The sequence below is a fragment of the Eurosta solidaginis genome, chromosome 3 (assembly GCF_040869045.1).
Source record: "Eurosta solidaginis isolate ZX-2024a chromosome 3, ASM4086904v1, whole genome shotgun sequence".
NCBI classification, from domain to species: Eukaryota; Metazoa; Arthropoda; class Insecta; order Diptera; family Tephritidae; genus Eurosta; species Eurosta solidaginis.
In genome coordinates this window covers 31,436,824-31,459,231 of record NC_090321.1, presented here as the reverse complement: position 1 = coordinate 31,459,231, position 22,408 = coordinate 31,436,824, and the positions used below count along the sequence as shown (strand labels likewise).

The following is a 22,408-nucleotide window of genomic DNA, read 5'->3' as shown; positions in this document are numbered from 1 at the left end:
AGGACTAAACTTGGGGTAAATCCTACCCCTCAAAAAAATATTGTTTCACAAGTTCAAGTAAAACGTAGGCTTTTAAATTCATGGAAAAATTACGGGAGTGATACACCTGTTCGGGAAGAACGTGAACTTTTAAATTTATTGTGAACTCAACGAAATTGGTTTACAGGTTCAGGTAAAGCATAAACCTTTTAAGCTTATAGTACAATTAATGAGATCGTTTTACTTGTTCAAGTGAAACGTAAACTGTTTTACATGTAACAGTCAGGGTTGGTATTGTTTCGGGCTTAGTTCAACTCAGTTAACAAAAAATGTATACAAAAGAAGTTTTTGTTTTGATAATGCAAGCTAATCCGCATTACTTGTTATTTGCGTCTCTTAATATAGATTTAATGCATTTTAGCTGATAATGCAACTGAACTTGAATTACCAATAAAACTTTATTCCTTACCGAAACAATATCAACACTTTAGCTCATTCCAAAATCATATTCGCAACGATTGCATCAATTAAAAAAAATGTAATGGTAAAATTCTACCGTAACGCAAAGCAAATTTTTAATATCTGAAACACTTTTTTTTGTTTCACAGGCAGTATAAATTGCACACCTATGACCATTAAAATATGCTTTGTTTTTTTGTTGGGTAATTTTTTTTGTATGCAACAATTTTGAACGTACAACAAGAATTGCTTTTTTTTTCTAAACTTTTCATTTCCTTTGGTCATTGTGCATATTGCATTCGTATTCACATTCGCTTTAATTCTACACTAGGGTGATAGCCTTAAACTTGAGTATGTTGGTATATTGACATTATATAATGTTGCGGAGTCAAAAATATAATTTTAAAAGACAAGGTTAAGGCTACAAATGCATAATTTTAGTTCAGTATTGGAACGAACTCACCGCTTAACCGCTGATGTTCGTTATCGCAATTGGAATGGCCGCAGGCCTATATTCGCTGCCCTGTGGTGGTCATTGTAGCTGGTTTATTGTAGCCCATATGGTCGTAGCGGATAAGGGTTGCGCTAGTATGGTTATAGCCGGTATGGACGCAGCTAATAAGGGTGCGCTAGTAGTATTATTGTCGGTATGAACGCAGTTAATAAGGATGCGCTAGTAGTATTATCGCCGGTATGGACGCATCTAATAAAGATGCGCTAGCAGTATTTTCGCCGGTATGAACGCCTCTAATAAAGATGCGGCTAGTATTGGGGTCGGTGGTACCGCCTGTTGTTGGTGTTAACATTAATGGCCGCAGGCCTATTGTACGTGGCCCCGCTACGTGCGTTGCAACTGGTGTGGCGGTACGTCTGGTGGTTGTTGCGCTCGTGGTTGGCGCTTATGAAGGAGTTGGGGGAGGTACTACCGATGGTGATGCCCGTGGTAATAGTAGGCACCGTTGGTGGTGGTTGGCGCTTTGGTCCGAGGTAACCAAATGACCCGGGTGGCGACAAAGCTTCGTGCTTGGCCTTTATCGTTTTATCATCATATTTGCTATGACATTCTATTAGCTTTCACAATATTTTTTTTTTTTCGTATTTAACTACAATTATCAATCTTATGAAATGTGTTTTGGAATCATTTGGGAATATGCTTGCGATTCATTTTTGCATCATATTTAGTGCGTAATCCAATATCATAATATTATATTATAAACGTATTTCCTCAGCGGATGAAGTGTCAGGAAGCTCGAAGGTGAGCTAATTAAAACCTCAGGTAATTGCCGATAGTTAACTTGAACGAGGTTCACACACGACTGCAACATCCAACATTGTCTATGGTCACCCTCTGGAATAATGGTAGTGTGATGTTTTAACAAGCATAGCCCATGTGGGATGTTGAAGCCGGAGCATATCGAGCTTAAATTACCAGCGGTTCAACCACATCGGAGCTTCCGTACCACGGTTTCATACACTGTAATTTTTTTCTTTTTTTTTACGTGTCAGCAGAAATGCTATCGGACATCGTAGTCTAGGGACAGCATACACAATTCCTTAGGTCTCGACCACATTTTTATGTAGTCATAATTTTTTTTGTGAATTTATTTATCGAGAAGTGTGAGCATAGGAAGGCAATCGGATTTTAAATGGAAAGTTGGTTCAATTGTTTAACAAAAATCGGTATTTAGTCGCAAGGAGTAATCAGCGCTTATTGATACGGAGGTAAATTCGTCATCCAGATGCTGGGTGGGTATGAACTCCATTTAAGATTTTTCATGCATAAAATTTAGAGGCGTGAACTAGGGTCATTATAGAAGCGTAAATAATTACGGTATACCCAATTTGAAATATCGGATTATTCAGTTTTAAACTAAGGTTAACATAGTTAAATAATTAATGTCAGCGGCTGAAGCATGATAAGCCTATTACTACGTAAATACATACGAACTTTAAACGTAGATTATACATAAAAGGAGTGCTTAAACGGTTTTGAAAAGCGTAAAAAACGTTAATAAGCTTAGAATCTATAGCACTTGCGTTGTTCGCAAAAATACGGATAGGCATACATACCTGAAATGACATACATAAAGTGCATATGTTCACAGACATACAAACCTTATAATACATAATATCAAAAGTAGGCAAATTAAAGACAGCTTCTGAAACTGTCAAACACCGATACAAATAGATATCACAATCTAAATAAATTAGTCGTATATGTTCAGACACAATTTTTTTTCGCGGGTAGAATAAAATACAGCTCAATTAAATTAAATATACCAAAAATAAAATAAAATATAATAAAATAATAAAGTTTATAAATAATAATAATAAAAATAAAAGAAAAAGACACCGTAAAGTTAAACTAATTCTTCAAGAGAAAGCATAGAATACAATAAAACGAAATGAGATAGACTAAAATAAGAAAAACAAACAAATAAAATAAAATAAAGTACAATAAAATAAACTATAATAGAATAGGATACAACGAAATAAGCTAAATTACAGCAATTGTTTCTTTTTTTACTTCCGCCCCCATACTTAATTATATCTATGGCCTTCCGCTAACTTTGGAACTAAAATTTCTTCTTGAAAAGAATATGAGACTAGCCTAATCTTGAATTTTTTTTTGCTTAGGGTTTCCCTTATATTCGTTTGAATAAGCCTTAGTTTAGGGTTAGTATTATAACCTATATTAGCCATAAGTACGGAATAAGTCTTTATTAAAATGAATTGTCAATAAAATTGTAATTAAAATGAGAATGCTGGCGTTGCCATTTATTTAGAAGGCACGTAGGGTTACCAGGTAGGGGGCCACCGAAATTATAGGTGCGTCGGTGGCCATGGTTTTTTGAGGGTGGGACATAAGCACCGGGCGTCGCAACACCACCCGCGGCGCCCCCGTGTATATTCGGCCCTTTTTGTTTATTTTCCCTTTTCAGCTTTTTTTTTAATTTTATTTTCAGCGTTTTTTTTTTTTGATTTTAAAATTGTATCAGTTAGTAACCGGTCATTTCCGGTTCGGTATGCTTTGTCTCCTTTTGCGTTAGATTTTTTTTTGAGTTTCTTCTTTTTGAATTTGAATTTAAAGTTTTGAATGTTAACGGTCTGTCCGTGGCATCCGGTTCGACCGGATGTCGTTTCAATTGGAATTATAAGCGTTTTGAGTCGTTCTCTGCGCTTCTGTCGGTTTTTTTTTTTTTTAACTTGGCAGCTGCTAGTTTGATAGGCATGATATGACTTTTTTCTGTTTATGGCGCGGGAACAATAAGGTTGGCAAGGACGCGCCCCAGCCGACAATGACTAGCCACTGTGCACCAACACATCATGCCGACCGCCTTCCTTACTGCTTCCATCGTAAATGCGATTCCATAACAAGTATTATTTTTACTTCATGTGAGTATTGTTTTCAATAAAACCGTTTAACTTAAAAATGTTTGTTTAATTATTTTATTTATCTTGTTAACAGATGTCGGTGATAACGTAACGATGAGAATGTAGATTTTGAACTAGATAAACTAATTACCTTGTATCTTCAGCTATTATGCAGATCTTTGGTAATCTTTTACTTTAGCTCAAAACTGCTAAAACTCGTCCAAAAATATCGTGAGAGGTGTCAAAAGACGCGCTATGAACCCTGAAGGGGAAATTGGAAATTTTATTTCTTTTCAAAGATATTTGCAAAAAAAAATTGAAAATTTTGATGTGGTTGTTGTAGTTTTGATGATATTTGGGGTACCCACAAGAAAAACTGTGGGTAAAAGTGTTTAGCGCGGATATAGTTTTGGTCTCCAAACCGGTGTTGGACCCACCCGGGGTAATTATAAGCGCGGCTGAATGCCGCCAATGCAGGAAGGTGTTCTACGCAAAAATACTATGGATCGTACCCCTGATTTCAGAGCGCTCCGGGGCAATTTTTCAGTTTTTTGGAAATATCTTTTGACAGAAATAAAATTTTGAATTTCCGCTTTCGGATTCATTGACCTGGGATCAAAACGCGTCTTTGGGCACCTCTCCTGATATTTATTGCACGAGTTTTAGCAGTTGCCAGCTAAAGTAAAGAATTGCCAGATCTCTTGATGGTAATTCTTTACGACAGCATGACACTGCTAATAAGTGTCCAAAAATATGGAGAGAGGTATCAAACGACGCGTCTCGACATCAGTATTAATAATCCGAATGCGGAAAATCAAAATCAAAAAACATTACAACAACCACATGAAAACCGCCCACTTCAACTGCAAAAATCTCCGGATAGAAATACAATTTTTCTTTTCCGCCTTCGGATTATTGTTCTCGAGATTAATACGCGTCCTTTGACACCTCTCTCGATATTTTTGGACGCGTATTAGCAGTGTCATGCTGTCGTAAAAAATTACCCTTTTGATAACCGCATGTGCCTATAACCAGATGCCGCTCTTCATTAAGCTGGAGACATTGGTGCTTTATCGGTAACCGTATCGGTAACCTTTTTACAGCTGATTCGACCAACCTTATGAGAATCAATGCAATCGATTATTGGTGCCGCTAAGGTCGTAACCGTATCGTAGCCAACCAATTGGGTTTTGGTTTACCGTCGTAACGATAAACAGCTGATTACGTTAGGGATACGGATACAGCGATACGACATACGGCACCAATGACTCCAGCTTTAGATTGCTGAGTTTTTACTATTCTGTGCGTATTGGTGCCATATTGCGCAAAGTATCAAGAAATAGTGTACTAGGTCAACACCGTGCAGAGTTACCCAGCCTCGATAGAAACTCTAAATAACTTTATTTTTTAATACAGAATTTTATTCGGCGTTGTATTGTCAAACTGTGAAGGTGGTAGGCTTTTTGATATAAAGAAGAATTTGACTTATATTGTAAAAGTTGTTTAAATAGCAGTGGAAAAAAGTGCTCTGTACAAATTGTTATTAAAAGTATTTTGAAAATAGTAAAAAGTGAAATTCAAAAACATTTTCAGCATTTATTTAGAAACATAAATTCTGGTAAGTGGTTCTGAAGACGCTGTATTACTGGGAAAAAATACAAAATGGCCGACGCCGAGGCGTCGAAGGCAGTGGTCAGGGATGACGCTGGTGCGGATGACATGGAGACGGACGTGGACGATGACTTGGACACGGGTTTTTTGGAATATAGGAATCGAAATCGGCAGACTAGCTATAGGCGGGATGACATGGAGACGGACGTGGACGATGACTTGGACACGGGTTTTTTGGAATATAGGAATCGAAATCGGCAGACTAGCTATAGGCGAAATACAAAAAAAAGAACGAAAGCAGTTAGAAATCGAAGAAAAAAGAAAGTTTGATTTAGGTAGAGAGTTAAAAGCTGAAAAACTAAAAACGGAAAAAGATAACGGCATTCAGATTCCGTTACAAGGAATGCTGATTCCAAGAAGCGCGTGGACCAAATTGGTAGCAGAACGCAAACAAAATGACTGAACAAATGGTGACAGGAGCAACAAAAAGAACGCAAAATGTGACAAATGAGGGTATGGACATAAGGACAGAAATAAAGGAGGCAAAAAACAAAAGGTAAAGAAGAAGAAAACAAAAATAGTGGTAAGAAAGAACAAGACAATATTAAACGTAATGAAGTACAGGCAAGTGGAAGTAAAGCAGGTATAAAGAGTGTGCATGATAATAAACAACAAGAGGCAGAAAAGAATATGGAGACAGTTGAAAATAAAGATAGGAGTGAGGAAAGAAAAAGTGAGGAATACACGGAAAGGCACCGTGGTGAATTCAGTGTGTTGGTGGACTCCTCCAAAAGTGAGTTATTTAAAAATGTAAAAATTAGTAATGGACTTTTTTAATGGGAGAAAATCAGAAAGTTAGATATAACAGGCATTAAAAACCTTAAATTAATTAATTGGAAGAACATTATTGAAAATAAATTTTTTAAATCATAAGTACGCAAATGAATGTGTAAACAACGAAAAGGTGAAAGAACTAGGACTCAGACCTTTCATACCCAAAAAATTTGTGGAAACTGTAGGAGTGGTAAGGAATATTCCTTTAGAATTCACTGATGATGAAATATGGAGTAATATAAACACGGATATAAAAGTAACATCTGTCACTAGGATAACCAAAAGGGATCCGAAAGAAAAAGAAAAATTCGTTCCGACCTACACGGTAAAGATAGGTTTTGAAGGGCATGAGCTACCTGAGGCTATAGATATTTACTGTGTCAAATTCAAAGTGACACATTACATTCCAAGAATTAGGCAATGCTATAACTGTGGTCGGCTAGGACACACGCGAATGGGGTGTAGAGCTAAGCCCAGATGTATTATGTGCGGAAAAGATGAAGGCTGTGAAAAAAAATAATTGTAAAGAACCAAATCGGTGTGTTCTTTGTGGTAGTGGTGAGCATTGTGCTCTAAATAGAAACAACTGCCCTAAGTGGGAAAAGGAAAAACAAGTATTAGAAATAATGATGGTTAAGAAAATTTCAAAAGTTGAGGCGTTTGAAACGTATCATAGCACTATTAATTACAACAACAGATTTAGTCTTTTAGAAGAAATGGATGAAAGTTTTCCGATGTTGAATAAAACAAATGTGGAATGCATTAACAATGACAAAGTGATAAACAAACGTCTTATAAGAAATAGATATAGTGATGTAGCAAGGAACGAGCGAAGAACCAAACCAGAGAAAAGTTATACTAGGAAAGAAAACAAGTTGGAAGAACCCTGCTATCAAAAGCAGAACTGGACGAAAGTTGGAGAAATAGAAAGATTGCTAACTTTACTAGTGGAAAAATTTAATATAGACACTGTTATGAACAGATCTCAAATACCCTGCAACGTTATGCTACATGGCAACAACACCATTGTATCACTTTGATGTCACACGGCAACACCGCAGTTTTGTCTTCTCTAAGCTGTCAGCTGTTAGCATTGAAGCTGAAAAATTAAACTTGATAAAAAAACCGACAGAAAACAGCCCAAGCAGAAGTGGAAACTGCGGTGAGTTTACTAATATTTATTATAATAAATTAACTAATTGTAATTGTCACATTTACATATAATCAGAAATAAACGCATTTAAATGGAGTTGTATTTCAACCGCTTCTGCAAAGGATTCGCAACAGACACCAATGACGCAATAGTGCAGCTCATAGAAAACTTATGTCAGAATCATGTTAGTGAGAGGCTAACAGTTAAACAAAATCGAAATAATGAATATGGACACAATAAAAATACTACAATATAATGTGCAAAACCTAAAATCAATCAAAAGTCATATAAATTTTTTTAATCAAAAAAATAAAATTGATATAGTGTGCCTTCAGGAGATATTTTCTCATGACATAAAAAAATGTAATGACAAATTAATTGGATTTAATTTATTAAAAAAAACTAGGACCGATGGGTATGAAGGAGTAGCCATTGGTTTTAGAAAAAAATAAAATTTACAAAAATCAAATTTCATACTGATCAGGATATTTTAATAGCAAAAACAACAAATTTAACTATTTGCACGGCATACTTTCCGCCAAACCTAGGTACACAAGTGTTTGAATCGGAAGTAAGTAGAATTTTAGCTCACCTTGAAAAATTTTAAAGCGTTCTCTTCCTTGGGGACTTTAATGCACGGATGTGCACCTGGGGAGATGTAGTGGATACTGCAAAAGGTAAATTTTTACATAGTGCTGTAAGCAATATTAATTTTATATGTCTGAATGATGGGTCGGCGACCTATCACTGTGCTAATTACAATACGAACTCGGTTTTAGATTTAGCCTTTACCAACATGTCAAATGTCATGATGAATACCTCGGTGGCAGCCACCACAAGCCGATAGTCATAGAAATGATGAATAGCAAACAACCAAACCTTTTTGTAGCTAGAAAAAAGCTCCAAGATAATTTAAATACGGTAGATTTCATAGATTTGGAAGACTTTGCATGAAAAATAAGACATGCGAGAAAAAAAGCAACTATTGATTTGAACAATACGGGATACACACCAAAAGCGTTAGAGTCCTGACAGCAAAAAGGAAAAAGCTCGGCAAACAGGCAATGTAGTGGACCTTGAAGCTGCAGTAATTGAATCGGAAAGATGGAAGAAAGCAGTGAAGGAAGCGAAAAGGAAAAACTATCTGGAAAAAATTGAAGAAATAAACATGAATCCAAATGCTAAGGAGGTGTGGCGGTTTGTGAACAATGTTCACAACATGAATCATGGCGAAAAAAATGTATGGGCATAGGAAGATAATGAGAACTATCTTAAAGAACTTGAACAGCAAGTAAAACAAAGTAGCAGCATCATATATGAGCAGGATATGGTAAATGGACAACGATTAAGGGAGAAAATATGATTTAGTTCTGAAAAGTTCCTTGAGTTATTAAACAAGAAAAAATCTACTGCGGGGGGTTTGAATAGGATCACGTTTGATATGCTAAAAGAGCTTTCAATTAAGACAAAAGAGGGACTGTTTTATGCGCTAGTAGAACACTTTAAGAACAATGCAGTAAAGGCAGAATGGAGGGAAATAAAAATTATCCCTATCCCTAAGGCTGGGAAAGACTTGGCTGATTTCAGAAACTATAGACCCATATCACTGTTATCTGTGGTCGTAAAAAGTCTCAATATGATGATAAAAGATAAATTAACTGAATTTATAGAAAATAATAAAGTAATTCCTAACAGAAGTTTTGCATATAGGAAAAATCGCTCTGCCACGATGCGTCTAAATGAGGCCTTGCACTACATCCTAGATATTTCAAATGCATACAACTGTGTTGATTTAGAAATTCTCTACAATATTCTAAGGTTGAAAGAAGTTCATCCAAACATTGCTAAGTGCATATTTAACTTATTTTCATATAGAAAGTTGAGTTTAGGGAAACACACAATACAAATTGAAAATAGGCTACCGCAGGGTAGTTGTCTTTCGCCTATACTGTTCAGTGTTTATACTGCGAGATTGCATGAGGTTAATGACGAAACGACACAAATATTTCAATATGCGGATGATGTGGCAATAATTTGCCATTGTAAAACAGACGAGGAAGCACTGCTGAGATTAAAAACTACTATAACAAATTTTAAACAGCTTTGTGATGAAATTAACTTAGAATTAAATACAGAAAAAACATGTTTCATGTACATGAGCACTACAAAAAGAAGGTTTAATTTACAACTAAATGGAGATAGCATACAACAAGTAGAAAAGGTAAAATGGCTAGGCAGAATAGTCAGTGCCAATTCGACTTCCAAAGAACATGTGCAGGGAATTAAAAACTCCATCATAAATGCAAAAAACCTCATAAGTAAATTGACAACCATTAGGGCAGGTCTGGCTCCCAAAAATGCTGTAAATTTGTTCAAACCCTATGTTAGATCGAAATCGGAATATGCAAATACGACGTTTGCAGACGCGCCAAAAGGAGCGGGTAAGCAGTTAATTACGTCTGTAAACGAAACTCTGAGAAGATGCCTGGGTGTTCCACCAAACACACCAACGTATGCAAGATATGCTCTGGCCTGTGAATTTCCTCCACTCTCCAGAGCGCTTTGGTTAACTACCAAAGAATTGGCGAAACAATGGCTATTGAACCCGGAAATGAAGAGCAGTATAAAAAAAAATAGCACAGCTAGATCGAGTTACAGCTATGCATATAATCAGTTTAGACATGTTTTGGATAAGATAAATACAAAGATAAGCTTTCAAAAATATAATAATATAAAATTTACATATTCAAAATTAAGTAAATCCAAAAGGGAATATTCAAGAGAAAATTTAAAAGCCTTGTACTATGCCAAATTGGACTGGCTTGTAAGTGAGGAATTCTATACACTGGCCACAGATGCCTCAGTTGAAAGTGATAGTACGGGATGTGCTGTATATGACATTGAAAGTAAGGTATCCTATCTTTTCAAAATAGACCAGGTTTTTACTTCAACTTTTGGAGAATTGGTGGCAATATATGAAGCAGTAAAGCTAGCAATAAGGTATAAACGAAATAAATTTGCTATTTTTACGGACAGCCTAGGAGCAATAAGTAATCTTGATTGTGACAGCACAACAAATTTTTTAGTAGCGGAAATTCATAATCAATTGCAGGCATCAAAAATTGAGACAATCCAAATAATTTGGGTACCATGTCATATGGGTATAACATTGAATGAAAAAGCTTATGAAGCGGCAAAAAAAGCAACTGAAGTAGGGCAACATTTAAATCCAGATTTAACACCCAGAGCAGCCCTTCTGAGAATTGGCAGGGAACTATGGGACAGAACGTTAGGAGAAATAAAAGACAAATGTCCAAAACTGGATGCAGGTATTATAGAACTAATAGCATTAAAGGAAAAGACCCTTGGTTCAAAAACAAAAAAAAAACACATTTAATGCATATGACACGAAGTTTTTGAATAGACTGATTTTAGGATATACGTATGGAAAGATATACTTAAAAAAATTTAAAGCAAACATCTCTGACCACTGTCAAGTATGCTATGTGGCAGAAACGACACAGCACATGATATTTGAATGAACAATCACAGTGCCTTCAGAACCAGTACCATTTCCAAAAAATTCAACAATTTACAAGATCTCTTTGTGACAAAAAATTTTTCGTACTATGAAGAATTAATTAATTTTCTGCATAATGCTGGTTTTGCTAATTCACTTTAAAGATTAAAAAAAAAACAATAATAATAAACTTTAGATGTAAGATTGCTACGTATTAGAATATTTTCCCTAATACAAATAAAAACTGTTGTATTAAAAAGACAAAAAGGAGTACATATAGAAATGTACAAATCTTAATTTTAAGTAAGCAATGTTAAACAGTAGTAATGAACAGTTTAAAAAAACAAAAGAAAGGAAAAAAATATATATATATCAATCAAAATAACTTACAAAAATGTATACTTAACTTGTTATTAAAATTATAATAAGTAGGATAAAGGGATGATATACTTATGATATGCTAATATGTACACAACTTATCGAAAATGTAACAAATTTGTAAACCTACCACCATATTTTTTTTTGAAGTAAAAAGTGAAAACAATATGGAATTGAGATAATTAGTACAACTCTGTGAACATGGGAGCAAATGACAGAACGCACAGCTGTCATCTGAGGTTCACATTTCCACATCGCCAAAAATTGTGAAAGAAAGTCAAATAAATAAAAACCATTACATTATTAACCTGGTGTATAGAGGAACAGATATAACCATTGTAAATTTTACCAAGTAGCGCAACTAACAGCTGATCGGTGAAAATTCGCACATTCACACGCACAGTTCTCGACTCAGTTTCAAACAAAAACTTTAGATTATTAAATTCAAATTTTAAAGTGAGATAATCCTTACAAATTTATGTATACAGAATATATATGGCGTTTTTGTTGTTATTAAAACAAAAGTTTTATTTATATTAAAGCTTTTATCATTTTTTTTTAACTTAGAAAAATCTCCGAACACCATTCCTTCATTATATGACATTCGACTGCCTAGTCCACTGCCTTCCACTCTATTCGCAACATAACCTCCACTTAAGCTGCGAAACTATATAGTAAACAATGGATATAACTCTCACCATTTTAGCTGTATGTGCGACAGCATCAAAGCCATTGTTTACTATATAGTTTGGCAGCTTAATTCGAGGTTATATTGCGAATAGAGTGGAAGGTAGTCGCAGGCCGTGAAAATAGGCACTGGAATGAAGTATAATAAAGGAATCAATGTTCGGAGTTTTTTCAAAATTTGCCTGTAATCCTGAATCACAAAAGGGAGTGTAGTTAAGTACGAAAATGAAAAAATGTAGTTAGGTTTTTCTCCTTTTTTAGCAGGAGATTTTCATTTTAAAAATGTAATATATAAACCAATATTCATTCTATTACTTTTTTAGCAGGAGATTTTCATTTTAAAAATGTAATATGTAAACCAATGTTCCTTCTATTACTCATTTTATCTATGGAGCTTCACATGCACTTTATAAAAACGTGCTTTTATTTTTACGAACTTATTACTCAATGAAAATAAATGAAACACGTATTAATGTAAGCATTAATCATGTTTCTAACTTCTTAAATGTTCTTCTTAAATATTATAAATGTGTTAAAAGTAGCAGGACTAACATAATATTGACAAATCTGATATGTCAAACTAATTTTATATAACAAACATGATTTCATAAATTGCATGCATTTTATACATATGCATTATATTTAAAATTTTCTCTAACTATTCGTTTTGTGCTGATCAATTATGCTTATGCATAACTTTCCTTGGTTATATAAGCTAACAATTCCAGGGGCCGTTTTCACTATCTTCGGTGAACGCTAACAAACACTTTATTTGAAAGAAATCGTTCAGTGATTCGTCAAATAAGGGTTACTTTAAAATAACGGACGTTAAAAGTTCCCCTGTCACATGAGGAAAAATGAAATACAACTATTTTTATAACATGAAGATAGATAGAAAATCTATTGGGGATTTCACTGCGACCGTTGATCTATTGTGCCCTCATCAGATTGCGTCGCGTTCCAGGAGGATATGTTCCACCGTCTCTCTGAACGTAAGTTTTTAATTATTTGTGTGTTGCTTTGACGTTGGCGTCGCGTTGCTTATGGACTGAAGCAATTAAAGCACGTGTGTTCTAAGTCAGATGTAGACGCAACGTAAGTGCCTAAACGACGCAAAAGTCACCTTAAGCGTATTTGCTTTAGGTGTTATTTATCAATATTAATTAAAAATGTTAGATCTCCTAAAAAGTTGAACTTAGGCAAGATACACAAAAGGCGTAGCTTCGCAGACGCCTGCAAAATACGGCATGCAGCTAAGCTCTCCCTACACCTCAAGATTGCTTATGCTGCGCCTAATACGCGTCTATGAAGCTACGCCCCATGTCCATCTTCTCTTAGATTATATTTCAAAGAAATTTTTTTTAGCTTTAAAATTTGTTCATAATATTCATGTACATGTCTACTACTATGGCAGTCGCTTGCATACTACTATTTCATTATTTAAAAAAAATTAAGTTCGGAAAAATGCAACCTTATCACGTGCATTCTTAAACACGGTTACCACACCATGCTGTCATTTGGGACCAAAATTTATCGAAAAAAGGACCAGACGTGAAAAAAAGGACTAAATTTTAGTTTTATTTTATTGGTATACAAACAATTCGTAAGGTACTAGAGTATCGTATTTGTTGTAAAAAGCGAAAATTGTAGGATGTTTCAGGGGTGTCCTATATAAAATTTTAATAAAGGAGACACTTGGCTTTAGTTCAAACTGCACAAACAAAAATAAAGTGTACCTTTAGGTATCACATTTTCAAATTTTTAGGATAAGACTATGTCTTTCACCAATCTAACGTTGTGAACCTAGTTTTGCTTGATTGCAATGAAATAAAATGTATAGCGCAGTTAGGTTTTAGTAAGGAACGGTTAAAAAATTTCAATAAATCGTAAATGAAACTAAACAATTGTGTTAATGTTATTTTTATAGATGCTTTCATTTTCATTCCCAGTTTAAACTTCATACCAGAGCCTAGATTCAGTATGTGTGAGTTTTGAACTCAGACTAAAAATGAAGCGTGTTAAAAGTTTCAACTGTATAATAATTGAATACCGATCGAAATATCTAAACACTAAAACAAATCTTTTTCTGATAAGTGCGTTGTTTCATCAAAAATGAATGACAATGTGTTTGTCTGAACATTTAACACTTCATTTTTAATGCCTCGCCTAAATTATCTCCCAAGTGAAATGTCATTGTTCTGCTACATTTTATTGATAGAGCAATTTTCGTGATAAGAATTCCATTGGAGTAAATTGAAAATTATATGTGGGTAATAGATTTGCGGCAATTTTTTTAGCAGTTTTTTGCATTTTTGTTTCAGTGAAAAAGAAATAAAAGTACCAAAACTGTGCCGAAAAAGAACCAAAATTGAGAAAAAGGGACCAACGGCCATTAGGGGTGGAAGGGAACGAACTTAAGTCGCAACCGTGTTCTCAAATGCAAACTTCCACATCAAATACATATACATATAAGTACTTCGACATTACGAAATACCATTTCGCGTTGTGAGGCTAAGTATTTTTGCATAAAAGCTTTTTGACCACTACAATACCACAGATTAAGTAAAAAATTTCACAAAAATAATACATTTTTCGAAAAATCACACAGAATATCCGCAGTCATTGTTTACGAATTTAGAAACAATGAGAATGGCAAATACGAACGTGTATGAAATGTAATGTCAAAACGGATATGCACATGGTTGTATTTATATGCACGAAAATGCTTTAAAATCGCATAAAATTGTTAAAATAAAGTTCAAAAATAAATAATAAAAACTTTAATATAAATAAAAAGATTCTTTTAATAACAACAAAAACGGGGAATATTTAGAATAAGGTGCCACGATTTTCCAACTTTTCTTTTTTTCGAGGGGTGGCGGGGGTCCTAAAAATCACAAAATTATCATCCGCAACTCTAGGAAACTCTTAGTTTATGAAATATAAGCCTTTTAATTTCCAAATTTAGTAAAATTTCAACTTAAGTCCTGCACTTAAAATTCGGGTCGCACATGTCGATAGCGATATCAAAAGTCGCGTATTTGCGTCAAGATTCAGAATCCGAAAGCAGAAACTAATTTTTTTTATCTCGTTTAAAAGTTATTCGCGGAAAACCAGTCGGTACTATTGTCGCTTTTGTCGTTGTTGCAATTAAACAAACGAAAACAAATGAAGGTGGTGAATAGTGTTGCCAGCTCCGCAACAATATCTATTTAACTTGGTAGAAGATTATAAGGTGGTGACACGTCGACATAAATGCAAACAAACATACACTATCAATGTATTTTGTTTTGTAATTCTCTGAATAATTTGAAATGAATGTATTTAATTGGAACAAGTGCAGAATACATACATTTGTCAAAAAAAAAAATAAAAAATTGGACTTCATGGAGATTTTTATGATAATTTCAACGGTAATTCTGCGTAAAACACCTTTCTGTGTAGGCGGCCTTCGGCCGCGCTTATAAAAAATAACCCTGGGCTACGCCATGCCAAGTCCGGGTGTGTGGCATAACCGTGGCTACCGCCACGGTGATGTCCTTCTGCGTAGTGCACCCTTCTGAACAGCACCCCAAATAATATTAGACTACAATTATTAGAAGTGTTTTACAAAAACTATGTCGACGTGCCACCACCTTATAATGTTCTACCAAGATAAAAAGATATTGTTGCGGAGCTGGCAACACTATTCACCACCGTCATTTGTTTAATTGCAACAACGAAAAAAGCGACGATAGTACCGACGGGTTTTCCGCGAATAACTTTTAAACGAGATAAAAAATTTAGTTTATGCTTTCGGATTCTGAATCTTGACGAAAATACGCGTCTTTTGATACCGCTATCGACATGTGCGACCGAATTTTAAGTGCAGGACTTAAGTTGAAATTTTACTAAATTTGGAAATTAAAAAGCTTATATTTCATAAACTAAGAGTTTCCTAGAGTTGCGGATGATAATTTTGTGATTTTTAGGACCCCTCTACCCCTACAAATCAGAAAAAGTTTGAAAATCGTGGCACCTTATATAAAATCCAACCCATCTAAAGTTTTTTTTGAAACTGAGTCGATAACTGTTCGTGTGAATGTGCGAATTTTACCGATCAGCTGTTAGTTGCGCTACTTTGATCAAAGCGCAAAAAAAATGTTTTTACTTGTCGGTCACAGCTCTGCATTTCACATAGAGTTGTGCTTTTTCGTACATTTCAGAGATTCGAATCTTTTGTTCCTTTTCTGATTAACGAACAAGTCGAACAAGTTGTTCTCTTTGTTTATCTGTTCTTTTTTTTTCAAGCAAATTTGTTCACTGCTTCTTGCACCCGCGAAAAAACACAGCAAGTATTGAGGGGGGTATATATGCAGCAATGCTTTGTGTAGGTATATTTAAATGTGTTATGAATAAATAAGTTAATATATATATGTATAACTAACTTCAAAATAGTTACAAATTTCGGAAGATCCAGGAAATTGAAAGAGTACAGACACAAATTGTAAATAAGAACTTTTCAAGTTTAATAAATGTAATCATTAGGGCCGTTCCATTGATTTATCGAGCTCTGGCTCTGGCTCAAATCTCATTGGAACGATCTGGATCAACTTTATGAGAGCTGACAGCACTAATATAAAACATCTGTTTTGTAGAAAATAGGAAGAAACGTACACAAAATTTTAAGATACTGATAGAATTATTAACATTTAAATAGTTTCGCAACAATTTATTTTCCTTACATCATCTTCAAGTTGTTTACTTTTTCAGTGTTTTTGCTTTTAAATATGGCGAGGTCTTTTATGTATACACAAATGTACACGTATTTATTTCAGTGCTACAATGGCTCAACTATATGGTTGGCTCATCTCACCAGCTGATTTTATTTTTTTCATTTCCCTGGAGTAGGGATTGTCAGAAGGAGATGGCAAACTTAAAAAGAAACCAACGAATTTACAACACTTTCTTACTACTTACAAATGCTGCTAAGTTTTATGTTTTCATTCCATTCCATTCGTCTAACACCAACACGCTAATTTTGGCAATGTGAACAAAGGTATGTTATTGCTGTAGAGATGAGCCAACCATATAGTTGATCCATGAGTGCTACCAACTCAAAAGTGGTTATCTGTCAAAAAATCTACTACAGAAAACGAAACGAACAGAACTGCTATACGGATCAGAAATTGAACCAGATAAATATCAGGATCACAACGTTGTTGTTGCATTTGCATGTTAAATTTCTATCCGTATCTCGCTCAAGTCTCAATGGAACGTAACTATTAGTTTCTTACAAAACATGTTTTTCATAAATAGTCCACATCATCGACATTCGTGCTCACTGTGAATTTCTGCGTATGTATGTATGAATTTACAATGTTCGCGAACGAGAAGAGAGAAAGAATAACATTAGATAAAAAGAACTAAAAGAACAAATGAACTAAAAGAACAAATAGAATCGAAATCGAAGATCTAGTTCACTTGTTCAGTTGAGAGACCCGGTCAATTGACCAAGTTCAGAACGAAACGACCAACTCTAATTTCACAAGTTATAAATTAAAACAAAGGCCACACTTTACGGTGTAATTCGCAACAGAAAGCATAGTCCAGTTAATAAACAATACAAAATGAAAGATACAAAGGCAAGTTGATAATGGCAACAAATTAAGGTAATAGTCTAGTTGAGGGGTCGACTGCTAATACGCTACCAAAAATATCGAGAGAGGTGTTCAAACGATGCGTATTAATCTCGAGAACAATAATCCGAAGGCGGAAAAGGAAAATTGTATATCTGTCCGGAGATATTTGGAGTTGAAGTTGGCGATTTTTATGTGGTTATTGTTGTGTTTGTCCCACAAAAAAAATTGTGCATCACCGTGGCGGTAGCCACGGTTATACCACACGCCCAGACTTGGCATGGCGTAGCCCAGAGTTATTTTTTATAAGCGCGGCCGAAGGCCGCCAACGCAGAAAGGTGTTCTGCGCAAAAATAATATGGATCCCACCCCCTGTTTCGGAGGTACCCGCTGGTCTTTTTTCGTTAATATCTCTTGAAAGAGTTAAAATTTTTATTTTCGGCCTTCGGATTATTAATACTGATGTCAAGACGCATCGTTTGACACCTCTCCCGATATTTTTGGTAGCGTATTAGCAGTCGACCCCTCAACTAGACTATTACCCAAATTAATATCTAGATTGCATTATATCATTGGAAATAATTAACACGAATCATTTACATTGAAGAAAAGAAATGCCTTACTTAAAACGATTTATTTATATCGTAATGCTCATAAAAAGCTTGTGCGCTGTCGAAAATGTATGTTGCTCTTATTTGTTAAAGTGAAATATGTACCATGAAAACTCCAGTGTCGTTATGAGAAAATCTATCTACATACATATCTATATATAGTCAAAAATAGGAATCTTATCTTTTATAGAACTTTCCACCGCTTAAAAATGATAATCTCTTAAGAGCAGCGCGTGGCGAGCCCGTTGACAGGGTGCCCGTTTGGGTAATGCGTCAGGCTGGACGCTATTTGCCAGAATTTCAAGAGGTACGTAAGCTTCATGATTTCTTTACTGTTTGTCGTACACCCGAACTGGCATGTGAAGTGGCAATGCAGCCGCTGAGACGTTTCGACTTGGATGCATCTATCATATTTTCAGACATCCTTGTAATACCGCAAGCACTTGGAATGACAGTGGAAATGCATGCGGGTGTGGTGAGTGTTAATGAGAGGAAACATTTTTAAATATAATCGAGTACACATTCATACCATAATAATTTCTAGGGTCCCGTTTTCCCAGAACCATTGCAAACACCCTCTGATTTAGCAAAGCTCACACCTGAGGGAGCGGTGGGGCGCTTGACATATGTTGGCGATGCTATTACAATGATGCGTCACAAGCTAGAAGGACGTGTGCCACTTATTGGTTTCACGGGTGCACCGGTTAGTTTCTAATACATTATAGATTACGTTTCATGTTTATTTATTTTGATTTCGTCTCCAGTGGACACTAATGGGTTACATGATTGAAGGGGGCGGCAGTAAAACTATGTCCAAATCAAAAGCTTGGCTTACCGATTTTCCAGTAGATTCAAAAAGGCTATTAGGCATGTTGACTGACGCCATTGTTGATTATTTGGAAATGCAGACAAAGGCCGGTGCACAATTGCTGCAAATTTTCGAATCTTCAGCAGAGCATTTAAGCAAAGAAGATTTTCTGAAATGGGCAGTACCCTACATAAAAGAAATTCGTGATAAGTTGGTCGAACGTTTGCAGCAACAATCAATACCTTTAGTGCCTTTGGTGAGTTTTTGCTTTTAAATTACTTCGTAAAACTTTTTTTCTTTTGTTACTGCTTACAGACACTCTTTGCTAAAGGTGCTGGTCACTCATTGAAAGAGCAAGCAACTTTGGGTTATGACATTATAGGCTTAGATTGGACTGTGGATCCAGTAGAGGCACGGAAGCAAGTTGGTCCAAATATTACATTGCAAGGCAATTTAGATCCGCAGGATATGTATAAAACACCAGAAGAAATTCGTGCTCTAACTACAGAAATGGTGCGAAAATTTGGCAAGCAACGTTATATTGCAAATCTAGGGCACGGTATTACGCCACAAACGCCAATTGTAAGCATGGAAGTTTTTGTGGATGCTGTGCATAAAGCACTTTAAAAATGCCAAACTGATAATGTGTATATAAAGATGTAGCATTGTTTTCATTTGACTTCTATAGTGGCTTATTGTTTTGTAGTAAGTAAAAATAAATAAATGATTTGGTTGTTGGGTTTTCAAGAAAATATAAAATAAGTAGAAAGAATTTTATTCAGCAACATTTGTATGAGAAATGTAAACTTGCTTTGACAGTGCATTTCGTTCTGAGCGCATTTTATCATATAGCATTAACGAGCTACCAAAGCTAACCAATACCGTGCCAATTATTAACGCTGGAAGTTTTTGTGGATGCTGTGCATAAAGCACTTTAAAAATGCCAAACTGATAATGTGTATACAAAGATGTAGCATTGTTTTCATTTGACTTCTATAGTGGCTTATTGTTTTGTAGTAAGTAAAAATAAATAAATGATTTGGTTGTTGGGTTTTCAAGAAAATATAAAATAAGTAGAAAGAATTTTATTCAGCAACATTTGTATGAGAAAGGTAAACTTGCTTTGACAGTGCATTTCGTTCTGAGCGCATTTTATCATATAGCATTAACGAGCTACCAAAGCTAACTAATACCGTGCCAATTATTAACGCTGTAATAAGAGAAGTTTTGTGAAAGCTTCCAACACATAAATATGAGTAATTTACATTTCCCCGGTAGCTTCTCGCCCAAAAGGTAACCAGTAATTGCTGTGAATGCGAAGCTTAAAGAATTTGCGACTGGTACTGCTATGGTAATGTTAGTATATTGCAGTGTCCACACATATAAAATGCTACCTAACTGATTTAACAAAAATGGTATCCAATATTGAAGCCTTGTGCCTATCATACATAGCTCCAACCATAAGTTGCGCCAGCGTGAACCAGTGTTTACATTGGCGATGCCGGTGCTACCACGACGTATGAAAGGATTTGTAGCGCCCCATAGCAGCCCAACTCCTAGAAGAGACACTTGAATTTAATTCTTTATTATGTTTGGTTAGTTCAAATGTTCAAGTACTCACAAAATGTTTTTAACATTTTTAGCCATACAAAATTGTTTACTTACAGCCATAGTGTACACTATGCTTAAAGCTAGCAGCTAGTTTTTTCTTTAGTACAGCTGTTGGGATTAAATTCAAGAAAATCACTCATAGATGTCACCCCAAAGAATTTCATTATCAATTTTTCCGAATTTCAGCACAAGGTGACGCCATCGTCAGTAAGTTGCACTAAATGGCGTTGACGTTTACGTTTGACAGCCATCAAACTCTTTTACGTCAGGCTCTCATTTCCTATAGGTTGGCTTTTGTTAAATTATTTTAGAAAAATCCTAAAACATCGTTGAATTCTGCAATTTCTTTTTATTGAAATGTGTAACAAATTGCCCACAAATGTTTCATGTGTTGAACCAAGCATAGATTTCAACGCACAAATTGTTAACATGGGCGTGCGATGAGAATTAATGAAAGTGCAGAATGATCGATGGATAAAAGTATACAAAAACATCACAACTAGGCTGGAAAAAACTAAAATTTTGACATGAAAAAAACCTGGATGATGATAATTGAGTAACTTTGTATATATTTCCTTTCTCTTTCAGGATTTTGTTAGCAGGCAATAACGTTCAGACAAAAATATGGCGAAAACAAACAAAGTAGAAAAACGTAATAAATCTGCCATCAATGAGGTAGTTACACGTGAATGTACAATACATTTGTCCAAACGTGTGCATAATATTGGATTCAAGAAGCGCGCACCACGCGCCATCAAAGAAATACGCAAGTTTGCAGAGAAAGAAATGGGTACCAATGATGTGAGAATAGACACACGCCTGAATAAGCACATCTGGTCAAAGGGTATTCGGTAGGTTTGTTTATTGTTCGTTCATATCATTATATATATGTATACTAATAAGTACACCCTTTCATAATCGCAGCTCGACTCCAGTGCGCGTGCGTGTACGTCTGGCGCGCAGGAGAAACGACGATGAAGATTCCCCCAACAAATTGTATACTTTGGTGACATACGTGCCTGTGGCCACATTTAAGAACCTGCAAACAGAAAATGTTGAATCCAGCGATGATTAACCATAACATTTTGTGGCATGTATCAATGCAGTTAAGCTAAACGTCCGGGCTTAGGAGTTTATTAAAAGTACATATTAAAATTAATAAATGCATTTTATATTTGCAAAAAAAAAAAAAAAAAAATGCGCATGAATTTTGAAAAAGGAAAGCATTAAAGTTCATAACAATGAAAAGTGCTGTGCATGAATATTATATGTTGTTTTGTGTGAAAGCTATGAGAAGGGACTTGAAGCAAGCTTAGTATATGTATACAAAGTGTTATTGCTAAATTTTTTTTTCTTCGGGAAAGTTCACACTAAAACGTTACATTCCAGTTATACATAAGCCAATTTGAATTGACACAACCTTTCTTAGCATTGATCGCTAAAACAAGTTGTATATGTAGCATTTTATTAAACTAACTTATCTCATTTATGGCAAAAATGTTAAAAAAGCTTGAGTAAAGAACCATTGTATGTACCATGGTATATATTTACATTTGTTATTGTAAATTATAGTTGAATTTTGCATGTCAAGTATCTAAAAGTAAGCAGTGCCTCTCATACATCGTATCATCAGCTTTTATTAACTCGACAAAATCAACTTTAATATTTTGAAAGAGCTTGAGTTTTGTAGCTAACTTATCTTTCAATATACTTTAGTTTTCTTATCTCTAAAATTGTTTATAAGCAAGATGATTTTAGTAGTCT

General features: G+C 35.0%; 3 protein-coding genes across 5 annotated transcripts; 2 read left to right on the top strand and 1 right to left on the bottom strand.

Annotated features, from left to right (window-relative positions):
- The first annotated feature begins 16,341 nt into the window (after positions 1-16,341).
- On the top strand, positions 16,342-19,805 carry Urod (uroporphyrinogen decarboxylase). Of its 3 annotated transcripts, XM_067771318.1 has the most exons (6): positions 17,629-17,647; positions 18,173-18,294; positions 18,416-18,700; positions 18,770-18,928; positions 18,990-19,289; positions 19,349-19,805. In XM_067771318.1, the coding sequence occupies exons 2-6, from the start codon at positions 18,229-18,231 to the stop codon at positions 19,658-19,660; spliced, it is 1,122 nt and encodes a 373-aa protein (XP_067627419.1). In that variant the 5' UTR covers positions 17,629-17,647; positions 18,173-18,228; the 3' UTR covers positions 19,661-19,805. The 3 variants fall into 3 exon arrangements, with proteins under 3 accessions (XP_067627421.1, XP_067627420.1, XP_067627419.1); XM_067771320.1 differs by lacking the exons at positions 17,629-17,647; positions 18,173-18,294 and adding an exon at positions 16,342-16,365; XM_067771319.1 differs by lacking the exons at positions 17,629-17,647; positions 18,173-18,294 and adding an exon at positions 17,320-17,620.
- A 23-nt stretch (positions 19,806-19,828) lies between these two features.
- On the bottom strand, positions 19,829-20,802 carry LOC137243527 (transmembrane protein 234 homolog). The gene is made up of 3 exons (XM_067771328.1): positions 20,655-20,802; positions 20,299-20,601; positions 19,829-20,243 (listed from the first exon to the last, which is right to left on the bottom strand). Exons 1-3 carry the CDS (start codon positions 20,668-20,670, stop codon positions 20,119-20,121), a joined length of 444 nt encoding a protein of 147 aa, XP_067627429.1. The 5' UTR covers positions 20,671-20,802; the 3' UTR covers positions 19,829-20,118.
- A 59-nt stretch (positions 20,803-20,861) lies between these two features.
- On the top strand, positions 20,862-21,906 carry RpL31 (ribosomal protein L31). Its single transcript, XM_067771329.1, has 3 exons — positions 20,862-20,930; positions 21,233-21,495; positions 21,569-21,906. Exons 2-3 carry the CDS (start codon positions 21,269-21,271, stop codon positions 21,717-21,719), a joined length of 378 nt encoding a protein of 125 aa, XP_067627430.1. The 5' UTR covers positions 20,862-20,930; positions 21,233-21,268; the 3' UTR covers positions 21,720-21,906.
- Positions 21,907-22,408: the final 502 nt, after the last annotated feature.

Coding starts and splice junctions, on each gene's coding strand:
- Urod (XM_067771318.1), top strand. CDS start 18,229: ATGCCTTACTTAAAACGATTTATTTATATCGTAATGCTCATAAAAAGC. Junction 18,295..18,415: donor GCTTGTGCGCTGTCGAAAAT/GTATGTTGCTCT, acceptor TATCTTTTATAG/AACTTTCCACCGCTTAAAAA. Junction 18,701..18,769: donor TGGAAATGCATGCGGGTGTG/GTGAGTGTTAAT, acceptor AATAATTTCTAG/GGTCCCGTTTTCCCAGAACC.
- LOC137243527 (XM_067771328.1), bottom strand. Junction 20,244..20,298: donor CGAGAAGCTACCGGGGAAAT/GTAAATTACTCA, acceptor CTCTTATTACAG/CGTTAATAATTGGCACGGTA.
- RpL31 (XM_067771329.1), top strand. CDS start 21,269: ATGGCGAAAACAAACAAAGTAGAAAAACGTAATAAATCTGCCATCAAT. Junction 21,496..21,568: donor ATCTGGTCAAAGGGTATTCG/GTAGGTTTGTTT, acceptor TCATAATCGCAG/CTCGACTCCAGTGCGCGTGC.